Source organism: Typopeltis vanoorti, chromosome 6, assembly GCF_054136105.1.
Source record: "Typopeltis vanoorti isolate ZY-2024b chromosome 6, IOZ_Tvanoo_1.0, whole genome shotgun sequence".
NCBI classification, from domain to species: Eukaryota; Metazoa; Arthropoda; class Arachnida; order Uropygi; family Thelyphonidae; genus Typopeltis; species Typopeltis vanoorti.
In genome coordinates, this window is record NC_143554.1 from 81,513,164 (window position 1) to 81,532,184 (window position 19,021).

The window sequence follows — 19,021 nt, forward strand, 5'->3', positions numbered from 1 at the left end:
AAAGAAGGCAAAAATTTGTATGAAGATCTCACAAAAGATGAAAAGCAAATGACACCATTTGCTGCAAGTTGTAGATGGTTCAACCTCTATAAGGGTGTGTGCGTTCCACAATCACAACATGGCTGAAGAGACTGCTGCAGATTATGTTGTCACTGAAGAATTTCATGAATTTCTTTTCAAAGCAAAGATAGAAGAAAGAGGTTACATATAATCAGAAGTTGAAAACTGCAAGTCAGATTCCTATTGGGAGATTTTTGAAAAAGTAGCTTTCAGCTTCCTATTAGTCTTCAACTTGAGCATGCCAGATAAAGAAGATGTGGTTATGATGTACTAATTTCAAAAACAAAGAACTACTTTAACAGTTATTTGTTTTATACATACTGAATATTTTATTTACTACTCTTATGCCTTATTCTGTTCTTTCAATTAATCTCGAAAGATCGGAATCTCGCTCACTTTGGAATGCAACTTCTGTTATTTCATGTTATGAAGCCTCCTGTTTTATGCATTTTTTATATATGTGGTGATTCTTGAGAACACAATCCCCCACATATAATGATAGTTACCTGTACTTTTTTTTTTTATCCTTTATAAATTCTTCTTATTTGCTTGCAAAATTAATATTTATGTTAATCATACTTGGATGATAAATTCTGCCAGATACCAATCCCAGCTTACCACCATCATTACACCAAATTTAAAACTAGCAGGTGTATTTATTTCGCATCCCTCTGCTCGAAAGGAAGGCTTTCTACTATCATTGAGAACTTTTCTCCTTAATCTCTCCTTCTTATCCCTCATACTCCGCAATAAATGTTTATTTATCTTGCTCTCCCATTTTTAACCACCATCATCACCTAGCAACTGTCTCAGATTTGTAGGGTTTTTTTTTACTTCTCGCTTAAAATGAGTGCCAAAAACTTTGCATTCATATTATAAGAAAATTCCTTTATTTTGAAGTAGTTTGCCTGAATCGGGCTATTTTTTCCAAATCTTCCTCCCTATAGTTAACTAGAATTCCTATTTTGCATTCTTCTTGCACATTATAATCACTGTACATTATCAGGAGGGAGGGAGGGAGGTAGAGAGAGAAAAACAGAAAGTAGAGAAACAGATATCATAATGCATAACAGGCATTATGATATCTGGCCATTTGTATGCAGATTTTCACTGCAGTGTTGCATTTGGTTATTTAATACAGGTAAATTGATTTAGCTAATGTGATTGGTTGAGTGGATAGCATCTCCATAGTTCACTCAAAAGGTTGTGGGTTAGGTGGTAAATGAATTTCATTGCCATGTGTGAGATTACCACTGCTCTGTTTATTGGATGCCTGCAGTGGCTTGGGATAAGGGAATTTGATCTCTGCAACAGTGTTTTCTGATTACCTAACCCTTAGTCTACCTATGGTGCAAATGCTCTTTAGATTTACAACATTTCTGAATAGGAATTGCATCAAAAAATAAAAGAGTAAAAAAACATAAAAAAAAAAAAAAATATATATATATATATATATATATATATATACATACACAGTACACTGTTGAAATGATATATTTATTACCCATTTTGGGATTCAGGCATGCTATACTATAAAATCATAAAAATTTTATTTTTATGATTCACCACGTTTTTGCATATTTGTTGAAATTACTAACCATATTTATCACTGTTATAATTTCTAATTGTATTTGTTTCCTGTTATTCATAGTAACAATTAACAGAGCATGAATATAAAGCAGGAATTAAGTGTTGTGTGCCTTTTAACTTTTGGTAAGTTTTAACAAAAATATTACTTGTGAGAAAGTTTGCATGTGTCATAACTGCATGATAATAAATGAAAAGTGTTTTTATTTTTACTTAAAATTTCTTTTGAGAAATTTTTATATAGTTATTAATATTAAGTTGATAAATCACTTGAGCTATAAGGTACTGAACTCTGAGTTTTGACCTCTAGAAATTTCATTTAGGTATATTTTTGGCTACTCAGAATTGGAAATTAAATCAGTATAAAGAACAGAAATACATTTTGACAAATTGTCATTCCCATATTGGGAATGACGATTTGTCAAATGAGAATGACTTTTGTCAAATGGGAATGACTTTTATCAAAAAATCTGCACTAGATTTTTTGATAAAAGATTCTCAGACATGTGAGATAAGTGGTACTTTGGTAATATGTACAGCACACTCTACAAGTTTTTAATGTAATCCAACAAATTACAAAATTCAGTCATAAAACTCATCAGTCAGATATTTTCCATAATTTGTTGTTTATCCATCCCACTTAAAAAAAAAAAAATTACCATCTAATGCTTATGGTTCAATATGTTATGCAAGAATGAAACTAAACATTTTTGAAATTCGTGTCCTTCATTGTATTTTTCTTTTTTTTTTTTATTATTTATCATTTTGAATAATTATATCTATTCTGTATATTGAGTTATAGAGAAGAAATGGATTTGATATATGAATTATTTATCAATGTTTATTACTTATTTGAGAGGTGGTGAGAGATATTGCTTATGATAGCAGAAGAATAGTTGAAGTAGAACTTCAGCAGGAAGACAGTATCAAGGTCTGGGAAGCAGCACATTTGAGACTATTTGGAGTGAGATAGAGGCCAACAAGGGAAAATATATAGTCATCTGCTGTTGTAACCATAGGGTTGCAGAGAAAGATGTAGGTGGAATGCATCAGTAAATTAACTTAATGAGCACAGAGCAAGTAACAGTTATGGGAAATTGAACTGTGGGAACTTAGATTAAAAGGAGGAAAGAATATTAGAGATAGTGATGGAAAGGCTTTTTATTTTATTTTTTTTTTAAGAACTAGAGAGCAGTGATAGTGTGCCAACCACAAAAAGTGGCTTTGAGAAGTACTCTACAAGGAATGTTAACATGCATGAGAAGTGATCCAAGACCATTTAATAAGCATTATCAGACTATACAGTCTGATACTACTTACCTCAAACAATATCAGACTGTATACTTACCATCTGGAGGATAAATCAGGCAGGAGATTAAATGGATAAATCAGAACATGTTCTGTAGAAAAAGAAAATATTCCTTTTATAATATAAGCATAGATGTGATGAGGGAAGCTTATGAGCATTCCAAAGCATAGACAAGAAGATTGACCAGCATGGTAAGGAAGCCAAAATTAGCTGAGTAGGCCAAAGAAATTTCAGAGAGAGAGAGAGATTTCTCCCTGTGAGTAAAGGAAAGAGTGACAGTGGAAGGATAACTTGAATGAATACAGATAATAGGAATGTAATAGATCAATTATTGAGTAATCGCATTGCGAGTGTGTTATCCAGGTGAAGATAATGAAGTGGCATACTGGCCAGGTAATTGATTTGAAAATGGAGATAGAGAGAGGTGCTTGGGATATTGTAAAATCTCAATGTGAATATGACAGTAGGATTAGATGGGATGTTGGCATGTGTGTGTGTGTGTTACAAAAAGTGAGAGAGAATTACTAGTGCCTTTGACCTGATTGTTTGTTTCAGCATAAACAACCGACTGGCAAGGTTCTAAGTGATTGGAAAGAAGACAAAGTAATTACATTAGATAAAAGAGACTCCAAGATGGAGGTAACAAATTATAGACTGGTTAATATCTGAAGAGTGGTGTTTAAGGTATGAAAAAGCTGGTGAAAGTTAAAATTCTATAATGGATGAATGTGAACATGGTACCTTGTGGAGAGAGAGAGTGGAGAAGCAAAGCTTGCGAAGGAGAAATCTTGCCTTAATAATGTACTCGCTTTCTATAAAAAAAAAAAGTAACAGTCAGTGCACTAATGATGAAGCTGGACTTTCAAAGGAATGTGATAGGAAATATACAGAAATATATTGCATAAAGTGAACCATACTTTACTTCGTTTTTGAGGGTACATTTTTAAAAATGGTAATCTGCTGACCAATCCCTAGATAGTATACTGACCAGAGCCAAATGGTAAATTTTCAGGAGACTTCCAGGTGAGCTATATAATTGTTTTACCAGGTGTGCAGTTCAGTTGACAGTAATGATTCCATTTGGTTGGAAAGACCTGGGGTTTGAATCTAGAACATGAAAATCTTTTAGGGTGCTTTTCAATAAAAGTGAGTTAGCTGGTGTCATTCAGAAGTGAGAGAGTTTCCCTTTCTAGAAACTTGGGCTTTTCATTCCACAAAACAGGCAAACTTACACACACACACACACACACACACAGTTAAGTATATGTTGGCATTTGTAGTTTTAGTTGCTTCAGCTGCAATTCAGCAAACTCTGCTAGGTGTATCTTGACATTGTCTGATAGTGGTATATGGAGAGGGCACAACTGGGTCAGGATTTGAGGAGTTTAACAAAGTTCTCCTTAGCTTAGTAAAGAATGCATTATTGTATATTCTATGCCATTTCCAGTTTAAAATGGAAATGACATGGAATATACAACGATGCTGACAACCTTTCAAAATCTTCTTTATTTACTTCACAAATATGTGTGGTCTTAGTATCAACCTTAGTGTATGTCATTTCCATCACCTGCAAAAACCCACACCTGTTTTTCCTAACAAACTTGAATTTAAACTCTTTTTTTTTTTTTTTTGAACACTACTTATTACGCCCTAATGACATTTCTATCAGAGCATTTCCAATTTTGATTAAAATATCTTTTCCTGTTCTGTCAAATTCGTTTGCTGTTTCAGTATTGCTCTCTAATATCACCAATCATTCTAAACTTTTTGATATTTTTTCTTTATATTCTGATTTTCTTTACTCTAGCCTTCCTAATAGTGAGATAATCTTCCTTGAAGATTTTAATATTTGCAGTTTGAATTGGGCTTTCTTTTTTGGCTGCACTGATCTGGCAGGTGGAGATGCTGAAACCTTTGCTATCACCAATGATTTCACACAAGTTGTCATATGCTTCCTAGAATACCAATAACTTTAACCACTCTCCAAACGCTCTTGATCTCTTTCTCACCGTGGAATCGTAAGTATACTGTGATGTTGGTTGTTGCCTAGGCAATTCAGACTACAGTAATTGCAAATTTCTTCTCTAGTGGAGTGATACTCACACAGCACTTTCATTCATGTGTTGTCTATCTTATAATAATGAAAAATAGGATGATCTTTATGACTTTGTGACTCATTTCATTGGTTGGATTGTTTTCAGTTTTCTGATCTAGACATATGTGCACTGAAGGCATCACTAAAAGAATTCTTGTTGGTATGGAAACATTCCCTATTCCACTTTAAATTCTCATCCCTGGCTAAGGCCTTGGTAAAGAAGTATTCCAAAGCTATACACGAGGAGAATAAAACATATCACATATTAGGTTTTTGAAATCTCCATCTTGAAGCTCGAAATATTTGGAAGCAAATTATCTTCACATCCAAAACTGATTTTAAAAGGACCAAAAAACAGGAAATTTGTATTGTTTCCAAATGGCAATCATACTTTTTGGTCTCCTGCCAATGGTATTAGTTTAATTTTTGTCCAACCCTGTGCCCACCTCTTTTGTGTGCGGATGGTTTTCTAGTATCATTACACACAGATGAAGCAAATTACCTTGCACTTCTTATTCCTCAGGTGTTGCTTTGATAACCTTAGGGACCTCATAGATAATTTGCTGTAGTGAATGTTTTTACAATAGCATTGCACCTTCGTGTTGTTGGTTAGGACTGTGTTCATAGTTTATTATGGGGAGGGACTTTGTTATAATGTTGTTATAACATTGTTTACTATAGTGAGAGTCAACTATAAATGTTTTTCTGTCATTCTAAACTTGCAGCATTCAGGATCTCCTTTTTGCCTGAAAAAGAGATCACAGGATTCTTGTTCCAACTGGATTCTATAAGTCTTGTGTTGATAGCATTTTTCCAGTTGTTCTGAAGATTTCTGTCCTCAGAGTTAATTTTAGTTTTGTGTTGCCTTTTTTATTCTTGCCTATCTTGTAGTGTGGAAATTAGTTCATATTGTTTTTTTTTTTTTTTCCAGGAAGGATAACAAATCTTAACCATTAAATTAACATACAATTTCTCTCGCTTCATTTCTTTTTTGAGCAATGGCAAAAACTATTTAATAGAGAACTGCACTACCAGGAACCTCTTACCTAATAAACATTTGCCAGTATGGATTCCATCACTGTCACTTAACACAGTATCTTCTTGTTAAACATTACCCAACTTTAAACAAATGTTATGAAAAACTTTAGTAATCTGAAGTTGCTTTTAATATTATTATTAACATCTGACCTCCATGGAGTCAGAGACTCATCGTGGGAATTACACACTATCTCTCTCTCTCTCTCTCTCTCTCTCTCTCTCACACACACACACACACACACACACACACACACACACACACACACACACACACACACACACAAACTCATCCAACTGTTCCTTAAACTGATTCATTGTGTCTGCATTTACAACACACTCAGGCAATGTATTCCACTCACCAACCACTCTTCATGCCAAGAACCTTCTGCTCACATCCTCCTTATACAGTTGCCAGGGTTGGCCTCTTGTTCTACCCCCCCCTTTCCCATTCTATGAAAAATCTTTTCCATGTCAACTTGATAACCTCTGACTAACTTATATGTCTCAATCATATCCCTCCTCCTCCTCACAAGGCTTTGCAATTTATGTTCTCTCAACCTATTCTCATACTCCACATTCTAAAGACCACTGACCACCTTTGTGAATCTTCTCTGGACCCTTTGTAACATATCTTCATCACCATAAAAACCTAGTGACCAAATCTGTGCACAATAATCCATATGAGTCCTGATCAAAGTCTTATACAATGGTATCGTAACCTCTTTATTTCTGCATGTCAGGGTCCTCCACATTTTTGCCATTATCTGATGTAGCATCTTCACAACTTGTGCTGAGTAGTCCCTGAATTTCAGGTCCTTATCCACTCCCAGATCTCTCATCTCCTCTACCTCCTTTTAAGTTTCCCCACCATGTGTATACTTTGCATCCCATCGTTGCTTACCAAATTTCAAAACCTTACACTTTGCACCATCAAACTGATAGTTCCACTTACTTGCCCATTCATGCAATCTGTTCAAGTCCTCCTGTATGGCCATAATATCTGTCTGACCCAATTTTGCATCATTTGCAAACAACTGCATATCACCAGTTAAAGTCATCCCAATATCATTAATATACAAATTGAACAACAGTGGCCCAAAACTGACCCCTGTGGCTCACCACTAGTAGCCTTCCTCTTTCAAGATATTGCATCGGCATATACAACTTTCTGATACCTATCTGACAGCCAGTCACTGATACAACTTGGAAGTGTGTTATCCAATCCTGTTTGAGTTTATTTAACAGCTTGTCATGTGGGTGTCTATCAAAAGCTTTTGCAAAATCTGAGCATACCACTGTATATGCATCTCCCTTGTCCAAGACATTTGTCACCTTGTTATAGTACATAAGTAAGTTAATAAAACATAATCTCCCTTTAACAAACCCATGCTGACAACCACAGAGAATACTGTTGTTATCAACCCATTTCTGTATCCTAGTTCTCACCAATCTCTATTTCTTCACTACAATTCCAAATATACAGATCGGCCTATAATTTGTAGCCACAGCCTTATCACCCATCTTTATGCAGTGGAACAATTTTACTTTTTTTCCACTCTCTTGGAACCTGTGCTGTTGTAAGACTTTTATTAAACAGGCATGCCAGTGCTACTGCCAATTCCTGGAACATTTCCTTAAGAATTTTATATATATATATAAATTACTATAAATGACTATTACTATTAACTGTGAGGTTGGATATGTTCATTTTAATATAAACTGACTAAAAATCCGAGAATTATAACAAATCGAGATTTATTTGAAAACGCAACATGTTTCGTCGGGATTGACTTCATCAGGCGTTAAGAACATAGAAAGCTATTAAAAGACACTGAAAAAAACATTGAGACACTCTAAAGCTATACAATTATAAAGCTATAATATTCGACTGTAAATTACAGTTATTATGTAATTTTACTATTACATAATATATATATGTAATAGTAATATATATATATATATATATATATATGTGGCGATCAGCTTTTACTCGGTTGTTATACATTTGAAAAAAATAGATTTAATGACTCCAAGACCGAGATAACATATAAAGATTTTAATGATAAATACTACTAGTTTCGGCGTATAGCAGCCTTCTTCAGGTATTTATAAAGGAAAGGAATACTAATAAACATTGAATTATTTAAACAAAACTGGAAATTACAGGTACAAATTGCCTCACATAATCGATACATAAAAACGTTGTATTTTTCAAGTTGTTCCAACTGGCGTGCCATTGTTTGTTGCAATTGTGCGTGCAAGTTCACGTGAATGCCAATATTGAATAACTGCAGCATGGCTATCTGGGATGTTATAACTTAAATTATTATTTAAGTGGACCGGGTTCAGTAGGATTTCCCTTGATTCTACGATTTTTCTTCCAAACTCATCTTTACAGCGAAAAATATTTTCTGATATCTATTCCAGCATACAGAGTGGCTTTGTTGGTCATCATTAGGATTATTTGAGAAAAGAACATGACTGGATAATGCAGTTGCATTAGATCTTTTGTATGAGATGTCTCTCTTATGCTCTTCTATGCGTTGTTCAATAGATTTGTTAGTTTGACCAAAGTATGGGATATTGCAATCACACCACAATTTATATACTCCAGGGTACTTAAGGTTGTGATGAGTAGGTTTTGGATGGCAGATTAGAGAGCGGATTTTTGGAAGTGTGGTGAAAAAGGTCCTGATATTATATTTTTTAAGGACTTTAGCTATTTTCTTAGAGACTGTGCTAATGTATGGAATGGAGATGCTACCTTTAAAATTAATAGTCTCTGTTGTGCACTGCTTAGGAGGATTCAGAAGAAATTTCTTAATTGTTTTTTCAGAGTATCCATTTTGTTTAAAAATAAGAGTGAGGTGATTCATTTCTTTTTGTAGTTCATCTTGTTCATTTAAGAGAGAACGTGCTCTGTGTCCTAAGGTAGATATAATTCCAAGTTTTTGTGGTGGAAAATGATGAGAAAGATTATGCAGATATCTATTGGTATGCGTAGGTTTTCTGTACATAGAGATTTTTAATCTTTCAGAGCATCGTGTAAGCATAACATCCAAAAAAGGTAAAGAGTTATTATTTTCTATATCAGCAGTAAATTTTATATTAGGATGTTGAATGTTTAGATGACGAAGAAAATCTGTGAGAGCTGTGTGCCCGTGATTCCAAATAATGAATATATCATCAACATATCTTTTCCAAACTTTTGGTTTAAATGAGAAGGAAGATATGGCTTTCTTTTCAAAGTCTTCAAGGAAGATGTTAGCTAGCACTGGGGACAAAGGGTTGCCCATTGCCAGGCCTTGTTTTTGTTGGTAAATGGAGTCCTTATATCTGAAGTAACCAGAATGAATGCAATGCTTTAATAAAGTGAACATTTTTTTGGATAATTTGTCCTGTAGTAATGTAAGTACCTCGTCCGTAGGAATGTTAGTAAATAAAGATATAATGTCAAAACTAGCTAGAATATCATTATCATCGATGAGAATATCTTTAATATGAGAAACAAAATCTGTGGTGTTTTTGATGAAAGATGAAGATTTATTGGAGAAACACTTGAGGTACTTTGCTAAATATTTTGAAAGTTTATATGTAGGTGAATCAATTCCTTCCACAATTGGGCGAAGAGGGATGTTTTCTTTATGAATTTTTGGAACTCCATAGATACCGTGGGATAAGAGGATGTAGAGAGCGTAATGAGAGGCGAATATTATGAGGAAGTTCACTCGCAGTCTTTAACAAGTTGTTTGTACGGTTTTGTAATTCTCTTGTAGGATCTTCCTGAAGAATTGAATATATTGAACTATCTTCAAGTAATTGAAGCATTTTGTTGTGGTAATCTTCAGAGTTGAGGATGACCGTAGAGTTGCCTTTATCTGCAGGTAAAATAATAATGTTACAGTTCTGTTTTAGATTTTTTAGGGCTTTTCTTTCAGCCACTGAAATATTATCTGTTGGAGGTTTGGCATTATTTATAATAAAAATTGATTCAATACGAAGAAGTTTCGCCAAATGATTAGGAATGAGTGAACTTGCTTTTTCTATTTTTGTAAGAAGAGATTCTTTAGGGATAAATTTTGGTGAGGGAATAAAATTGAGACCTTTGCTAAGAATATTCGTTTCTGCATCCGTTAACATATGAGAAGATTTGTTCACTACAACCTTTTCAGGATTAATACGGGCATCACTATGACCAGATCTGTTTTGTGTCCTTATTAGATTATTAAATTTCTTGATAAGAGTATATTTATTCTTGTTTTGTATTCGTGTGGCTTGTGCTTCACTGTTAATGATAAAATCATGTAAGTTAACATTATCCATAATTTCTTCAAGTTTTTGAGTTTAAGATCTTTTAGTGCTGAACAAAAAAGCTAAACCACGTTTTGTGTCTGTAATTCTTTCGCTGAGGAGATCCATCTTAGCTTTACGATAGATTCTTTTAGCGTGTTCCGTTGTTATCTTTTCTTTAAAAGAGATGAAATTGGGAAAAACTGCATGGAACTTACAACGTTTGAGGAAAACTAACCTGTTTATTTTCAATCCTATTTTCTTCAATGTTCTTTTAAAATTCCTTTGTATTTTCATTAGAGACGCCTCGTCATTTAGGCTATAGATGTGGCGATCAGCTTTTACTCGGTTGTTATACATTTGAAAAAAAATAGATTTAATGACTCCAAGACCGAGATAACATATAAAGATTTTAATGATAAATACTACTAGTTTCGGCATATAGCAGCCTTCTTCAGGTATTTATAAAGGAAAGGAATACTAATAAACATTGAATTATTTAAACAAAACTGGAAATTACAGGTAAAAATTGCCTCACATAATCGATACATAAAAACGTTGTATTTTTCAAGTTGTTCCAACTGGCGTGCCATTTTTCCACCACAAAAACTTGGAATTATATCTACCTTAGGACACAGAGCACGTTCTCTCTTAAATGAACAAGATGAACTACAAAAAGAAATGAATCACCTCACTCTTATTTTTAAACAAAATGGATACTCTGAAAAAACAATTAAGAAATTTCTTCTGAATCCTCCTAAGCAGTGCACAACAGAGACTATTAATTTTAAAGGTAGCATCTCCATTCCATACATTAGCACAGTCTCTAAGAAAATAGCTAAAGTCCTTAAAAAATATAATATCAGGACCTTCTTCACCACACTTCCAAAAATCCGCTCTCTAATCTGCCATCCAAAACCTACTCATCACAACCTTAAGTACCCTGGAGTATATAAATTGTGGTGTGATTGCAATATCCCATACTTTGGTCAAACTAACAAATCTATTGAACAACGCATAGAAGAGCATAAGAGAGACATCTCATACAACTGCGTTATCCAGTCATGTTCTTTTCTCAAATAATCCTAATGATGACCAACAAAGCCACTCTGTATGCTGGAATAGATATCAGAAAATATTTTTCGCTGTAAAGATGAGTTTGAAAGAAAAATCGTAGAATCAAGGGAAATCCTACTGAACCCGGTCCACTTAAATAATAATTTAAGTTATAACATCCCAGATAGCCATGCTGCAGTTATTCAATATTGGCGTTCACGTGAACTTGCACGCACAATTGCAACAAACAATGGCACGCCAGTTGGAACAACTTGAAAAATACAACGTTTTTATGTATCGATTATGTGAGGCAATTTGTACCTGTAATTTCCAGTTTTGTTTAAATAATTCAATGTTTATTAGTATTCCTTTCCTTTATAAATACCTGAAGAAGGCTGCTATATGCCGAAACTAGTAGTATTTATCATTAAAATCTTTATATGTTATCTCGGTCTTGGAGTCATTAAATCTATTTTTTTCAAATATATATATATATATATATATATATATATATAAGCACAATTCCATTGGCCATATAGCCAATTTTTTAAAAGCCAACATTTAAACGTAGTCTTATAAAGTGGAAAACTTCATTTTTCTTATAAGTTGTGTTCTTTTCAATCCTATTTTTATTTTATTTTTTTTTAATATTTGACCCACACGTGAAAGGTTGCATTGTATAAATCTCCTGAACATTTTGCTTATTATGCTCATGATGTTTTACATTATTATATATACTGAGTAAATTTCGTAAATAGAAATAAGTTTTTAACATGATAAAATATGTATATATATATATACATATGTATGTGTTTGCATTTCTTAATGCTGCAACTGTAAGCTTAGTATTATCAGAACCACCATGTGGTTAAGCAGTAGCAAAACGAAAAGAGACATACATATATACATATGTATGTCGGTCTGGTTGGCTGAGTTGTTCGCGTATCCGCTCTCCAGCCAAAAGGCTGCGGGTTTGAATCCTGCTGTGGGCATGGATGCATGGATCTGTGAAAATACTAGTAGTGGTTGTGGGCGGTATATATGGCATTGGTGCAGTTGCAGTTCGTTGTAGTTGGTGGAGACAGAGAGTTGTAGAGTAGGTAACCTCCCTGGATGAGTCTTTGTGCCTCCCTGGAGGTGATTTGTTATCCTTCTTAGGAAAAGAATATGGGCTAATTTCCATGCTACAAGATTGGCAAGAATGAAAAAAAGGTAACACAGAACAGGAATTAATGTTGCAAATGTTTGATCATGTCTGGCAAGAGGGCTGATTGAGTGAGTCTTAATACATGGCTTCACGTCTAACTTCTGCACCTGTGCAACTAGATTGCCCTCTCTCTCTCTCTCATTGCACAGTGTGTGTGTGTGTGTGTGTGTGTGTGTGTGTGTGTGTGTGTGTGTGTGTGTGTGTGTGTGTGTGTGTGTGTGTGTGTGTGTGTAATGACAGATATTTACTTTGTATGCTCCAAAGAAGTCCAAGGACTCATTGAGGGTGGGCCGTTTTAGTCACTCATGCTTCTCATCGAACACATTCACTAGAGTTGCACTCACAACATCTAGGGAATGTTTTCATAACAATAAAAAACTGTTTGAGTGATGCATTCATTTCAGATGTATGAATCAGAAAATTGAAAACAATAATCCAACATTCACCATGTCACAAGAAGAAGAAGAAGAACCTGGATATCACATGCTTCCTAACAATATCTCTGGCCAGTTTTCAGAGATGATCCCCAAAATGATCTCCACCATCCATAAGATACTTGTTTCCCCTTACTAACTTATGTTTTTTTTTCCTATGATATCTTCTCTCATCTGACTATTCCTCAAATTTTGAAGGACCACATTTTAGTTGGTCCCCAAAAGCACAATTCCATTGGCCAGTTATCATCTCAATCACCTGCCTTTGGATCTTTTAAAATGTCTCCCCATTTCTTGAGAGTCCATATAGCCATACCTGCATACAGTAATCCAAACATGGTCTTATCAAAGCCTTGTAAAGTGGAAAACTTCTTTTTTCTTATAAGTTGTGTTCTTTTCAGTCCTGTTTTTTTTTTTTTTTTTTTTAAATATTTGACCCACACATGAAAAGGTTGCATTATGTAAATCTCACGTAAACATTTTGCTTATTATGTTCATGATGTTTTATATTATTATATACACCGAGTAAATTTTATAAATAGAAATAAGTTTTGTTACATGATAAAATATGTATATATATGTATGTGTTTGCATTTCTTAATACTGCAACTGTAAGCTTAGTATTATCATAACCACCATGTGGTTAAGCAGCAGCAACTGCAGCATAACGAAAAGAGACTTAAATGCATTTAAGTAGTCTTCCTGCAGTTTCTACCACTTAATTTATTACACACACACACACACACACACATTCATGCAGTCACAATTCACATTCACTCTTCACTGAAGAACAAGTTCTCTAAGTGATTAACACAGTAGTATTGAAGTGCATTCTGTCTTACAGTTACAGATCCTTTCAACCATGTCTTACTTACATCAACGTAGTGATGCACAATATCTTCTACACTATACTTATTGACTCATTTGCAATAGCAGACCCCTCCCCCTCACTCCTGTCATACTATGACAACAGACAGAATCTTCACTTTTTATCTAGTCCTTCTTTTTTCTGCCTCACTTAATTCTTTCATATCTTCTCTCATAGTATGTTTCAGATCATTCTTTCTGTTAACAGTCATATCATCCACTTATTTTAGTTGCTTACATATTGCTTTGGTCATATTGCAAATCCTTGTGCTGGAAAACATACTTTCATTGCCCACTCATCTAGTATGTCCCTAATTGTGGAATCACCAAATATATTACTATATCCTTCTTTTATCAATTTCTTTGTATTTTGTTTCTTGTATCATCTTTGCTAATCAGAATGGATAACAAAGTCCAAAAGTTTGATGATGTGAGAAGGAAAATGTTGTTTAAGTAAATTAATGGCATCTGTCAAAGGAATGTTAGTGAAAAGTGATACTATATCTAAGCTAGTCATAATATCTGAAGGGGTCTTAACAAGGTTCACAAATTTAATTTTTTTTTTTAAATGCAGAGAGTTCTTAATATGTAAAGTAGATTTTCCAGTGAAGGTAGATAATAGTATAGACAGGTATATATATATATATATATATATATATATATATGTATATATATATATATTTACCTTCTAGTAAACTCAAAATATCAATATATAGAAAGCCCACACATACCAATAGATATCTGCATAGTCAGTCCCATCACTTTCCTCCTCATAAGCTTGGAATAATTTCCATCTTAGGACATAGAGCCCGTTCTCTCCTGGATGACCTAAATGAACTTCTTACAGAAATAAACCATCTTTAAACTTCTTTCGAAGTTAATGGATATTCCAAGAGAATTGCTGAAAGATTCCTTCTTAATCCTCCTAGACGTCGTTCAGAAGAAACAAATAGATTCAAAGGCAATATATCTATTCCTTACATAAGTACAGTTTCACATAAATTAGCAAAAGTTCTAAGAAAATACAATATCAGAACCTTGTTCACTCCTCTTCCAAAGATCCGTTTCTTAATAAGCCACCCAAAACCTTGTCATCATCAACTCAAATACCCTAGTGTATATAAAATATTGTGTGATTGTGATATTCCTTATTTTGGGCAGACAGACAAATCTGTCGAATTGCATATGGAAGAACACGAGGGACATTACTTACAAGAGACAGCGAGCCAGTGCATTATCGAGTCATATCCTTTTCTCGGCTAATCCTAATGATGAAAACCAAAGTCACAAAGTCTGCTGGGAAAAATCTACTAACATCTTCCGTTGCAATGATGAACTAGAGAGAAAAATCGTGGAATCTAGAGAAATCATCTTCATTCCTGTTCGTCTAAATAATAACTTGAGCTACAACCTTCCAGATTGTCATTCAGCTGTAATCATGTACTGGCGTTCATGAGATGCTACTAGCACGCACTTTCCCAACAATACAACTAACGAAAGAACAGCTTTAAATAAACCATAATGATTTAATGTCAATTATGTATAGAGAGAGACTCTCTATGATGTTCATAGTTTATTTAAGTTTTAGTGTTTTTTCTTTTTTCTTTCTTTTATAATGTCACCTGATGAAGGCTGTTACAAGCCGAAACTAGTCGTGTTTTTATGTTAAAACCTTTTTACTTAAATCTCGGTTCTAGTCATTCAATTCTTTATAAAAATATGTAGGTTAACCGAGTTAATGATCATTCTTTCATATATATATATATATATATATATATATATGGAGTAGCCAATGCAATATACTACTGGTCTTAATGGAACACTAGGTTTATGGATCTTTGGAAGACTGTATAATCTTGGAGTATGAGCATAAAGAGCTTGAGCCTGGGTGGCCAAGTGGTTAGCATATCCACTCTCCATCCAGAAGGCTGTGGGTTCGAATTCTGCCGTGGGCATGGATGTTTGTGATTGTCTTTGGAAATACTAGTGGTGGTGGTCAGCTGTAGATGCCTTTGGTGTAGTTGAGATCAGTTGGAGGATTGAGTGGTGGAGACAGAGTTGTAGATGAGTCCTCCCTTGATGAGTCTTTGGACTCCCTGGAAGTGTGAAGTAATAATAATAATAACAACTAGAGATGTTATTAATCAATTTATTAAGTTTATTAATTCAGCTAGTAGTTAGGATCAGACAAGAGGGGATGATAAGTAGAAAAATCGCAAAGCATTAAGAAAATCTTCTTACAGTATTCTTTTCTATCTTGTATGCCTCCCACTTTTCCTTTTTCAGCTTTAGTGATAATGAAATTATTATTTTTCTTCAGAGGTTTAAGAGCTTAACCTAACAGTTCAAACCTAACAATTTCTGGAAATTGTTAGGTTTGAAGGAAGTAGTTTTATTTTGAAGAGAATCATGGCAGTTTGAAAGCAGACCTTTGTTGGAGGTCTCGGAAAGAACTGAATGAAGGCCTTTATCTATAAGATGAAAAAAAAAAAAAAAGTCCATAATAGGCAATTTTCTTGGAGAAACTTGTTCATGATCTTTGGACAAGATAAAAATTTCATCCTAAGTAAGAGAACATCCAGATACATTGCCGACCTGGTTGGCCAAGTGGTTAGCATATCTGCTCTCGACACGGTGGAAGTCCTGAATGGGAACCTCCTTTGGTGTCATTGCACCACATTGGATGTTTTCAGTGTCGCTGAAGTGCTTCCCTTTCAAGGCACACTTTATCTTTGGGAAGAGGAAAAAGTCTGCTGGAGCCAAATCAGGTGAATGGGGGTGGAGGGATGCTCAATCACACAGATCAACTTTGAAACCAGAAGCTGCTTCACAAGCAGCACACAATGTGCGCACAAAATGAACAGTAATGCACCTGTTTCTATTGAACAGGTGCATTGCTGTTCAATAGAAACCAATTGTTGTGGAACATTTTTTCCTTAATGACACCAAGCTATACAGCGAGTAGCCTAGTGGTTATTCACCTGTCATGGGCAACAATTTCCCTAGCTTTCACCACATTTTCATTTGTCCATGCAGAAACTGGCTGTCCACAGCACAGTTCATTCTCCAGGGACCAGCAGAACACATGTGCATGGCTCAGACAGTCATCGGACACACTCCACTCGCACACTCTTACTTCAGTGGTTGCTACATGAAAACTGCTATATCACCCAACTCAAAAGTTGCACCCTACAATTACAACACACTCAAGCAGTCAAAACTATAAATACATTTGTTACTTTTTACAGAACAGCCCTTATTCAAAGGGCTGTTCTGTAAAACATCAATCTCATTACTTAATAAGCACATTGTATATGTACTATATTTAACAACAATTATTATTTAATTAGAGACACTTTAATGAAAATGACCCTACATAATGAAAAACATCCCCCCCTCCCAAACCATACTGCATACATGCTCATAAAACAGTTTTATGTAGTGCCAATCTAACTAAGTAAATTTGTCCTAATATTCTCTTTCAAATTTTCATTTGCAGAAATGACGTGATAACACCTATTTATAATGCAGTCATTGGGTGCAGAAAGCAAACAGTTTATTTAAATAAAGATGTATATGCATACACACACACACACATATAACTTGAAGTCAGTTTGAATTGCATTTAACATTCTTAAATCATTAGGACTGTTCACAAATGCTAATATTACAAAATTATACCAAGAAAGTTGGAACTAATATGCCTCTAGTACTCCTAATTCTTCTTTTCTTTTTGCGAACATATGGCTCTTCATAATCTTCAAGATCAGTGTCAGGATCTTCAACATCTGGTACATCAAGATGCTCTACAGACTCCTCAAATTCTTTGTACCAGGAATCTTTAGAATCTTCAGTAATCTTATCAGCACCTTCTCCATCATCAAGACGGGCAACTGCATTTTCCAACATGCTAATTTGATGACCTTCTAATTCACTGAGGTCAACATCTCTAATTCTCCTGGTTAAATAAAAGTCATTCATCAAATACTGCCTTCTTTTCTTTCTCCATCTCCTAGCTGGATAAGTATAAAGCTGGCCTTCTGCTTGTCCTGGCATCCTTTGCCATTTCTGCATCCATAATGAACAGTCACTTTGGGCTACTCCTGTCTGAGCATCAAGAAAAGGCAACCTCATCTTCCTTTCCAAACAAAGTCTAGTATTATAACTTGCTGAATTTTCAGTGGCATCTTTGTAAAATGGATCATTTAGGATACTTTTCAATCGTGCAAGACATTCCGGTCTTACAGTCAGTGTATCAGCCGCCATTGATCTTCAATGCCGCATACGGTAATCCCTCATTCCCCTCTTGGAGAACCCTTCTATCTTGCAGCAGATGCCTCGAATGATACTATTGCAGCTGTGATAGAACAGAAAAAGAGAGAAGAAATTAGACCCATTGCTTTTCTAAGTAGAAAACTATCTGCATCAGAAAAAAATTACTCAGTTATTGAAAAGGAAGCACTAGCTATTGTACATGCCTTAAGGAAATTCAGATACATGTTACTAGGACAAGAAATTTTTCTAAGATCAGACCATAAACCCCTAATCTTTTTATCTTTCATCGTGGATAAAAAGGTTAGGGGTTTATGGTCTGATCTTAGAAAAATTTCTTGTCCTAGTAACATGTATCTGAATTTCCTTAAGGCATGTACAATAGCTAGTGCTTCCTTTTCAATAACTGAGTAATTTTTTTCTGATGCAGATAGTTTTCTACTTAGAAAAGCAATGGGTCTAATTTCTTCTCTCTTTTTCTGTTCTATCACAGCTGCAATAGTATCATTCGAGGCATCTGCTGCAAGATAGAAGGGTTCTCCAAGAGTGGGATGAGTGAGAACAGGAGATCTAGTTAATGCTAAATTTAAAGATTTATGGGCAGACTCTTGTTCCTTTCCCCATACGAACTTTTCTCCCTTTTTAGTCAACTTAATTATGGGCTCCATTATTTGAGAACAATTTGGAATAAATTTTCTATAGAAGTTTACCATTCCTAAGTACCTTCGTACTTGTCTCACGGAGGTGGGTATTTTAGCTCTTAGAATGGCAGAGATGTTTTCTTGAGTAGGGATTATTCCAGCCTC

General features: G+C 34.6%; 2 protein-coding genes across 3 annotated transcripts in view; one reads left to right on the forward strand and one right to left on the reverse strand.

Annotated features, from left to right (window-relative positions):
* LOC150105632 (actin-binding Rho-activating protein-like) overlaps positions 1 to 19,021 on the forward strand; it is an 84,607-nt gene that overhangs the window by 27,121 nt on the left and 38,465 nt on the right. Inside the window, exon 2 of one of the 2 annotated variants that reach the window (XM_090394276.1) lies at positions 1,712 to 1,773. The exons of the other annotated variant lie outside the window; for it this stretch is intronic. The gene's annotated coding sequence lies outside the window, so the exon portion shown is untranslated. The remainder of the gene's footprint in view (positions 1 to 1,711; positions 1,774 to 19,021) is intronic. 2 annotated transcript variants of the gene reach the window in all.
* LOC150105633 (zinc finger protein ubi-d4-like) lies at positions 17,619 to 18,209 on the reverse strand. The gene has a single exon (XM_090394006.1). It carries the CDS (start codon positions 18,207 to 18,209, stop codon positions 17,619 to 17,621), a length of 591 nt encoding a protein of 196 aa, XP_090250132.1.

What these genes read in the sequence shown, in the direction of transcription:
- LOC150105633 (XM_090394006.1), bottom strand. Translation starts at nt 18,209, where the DNA reads ATGGCGGCTGATACACTGACTGTAAGACCGGAATGTCTTGCACGATTG.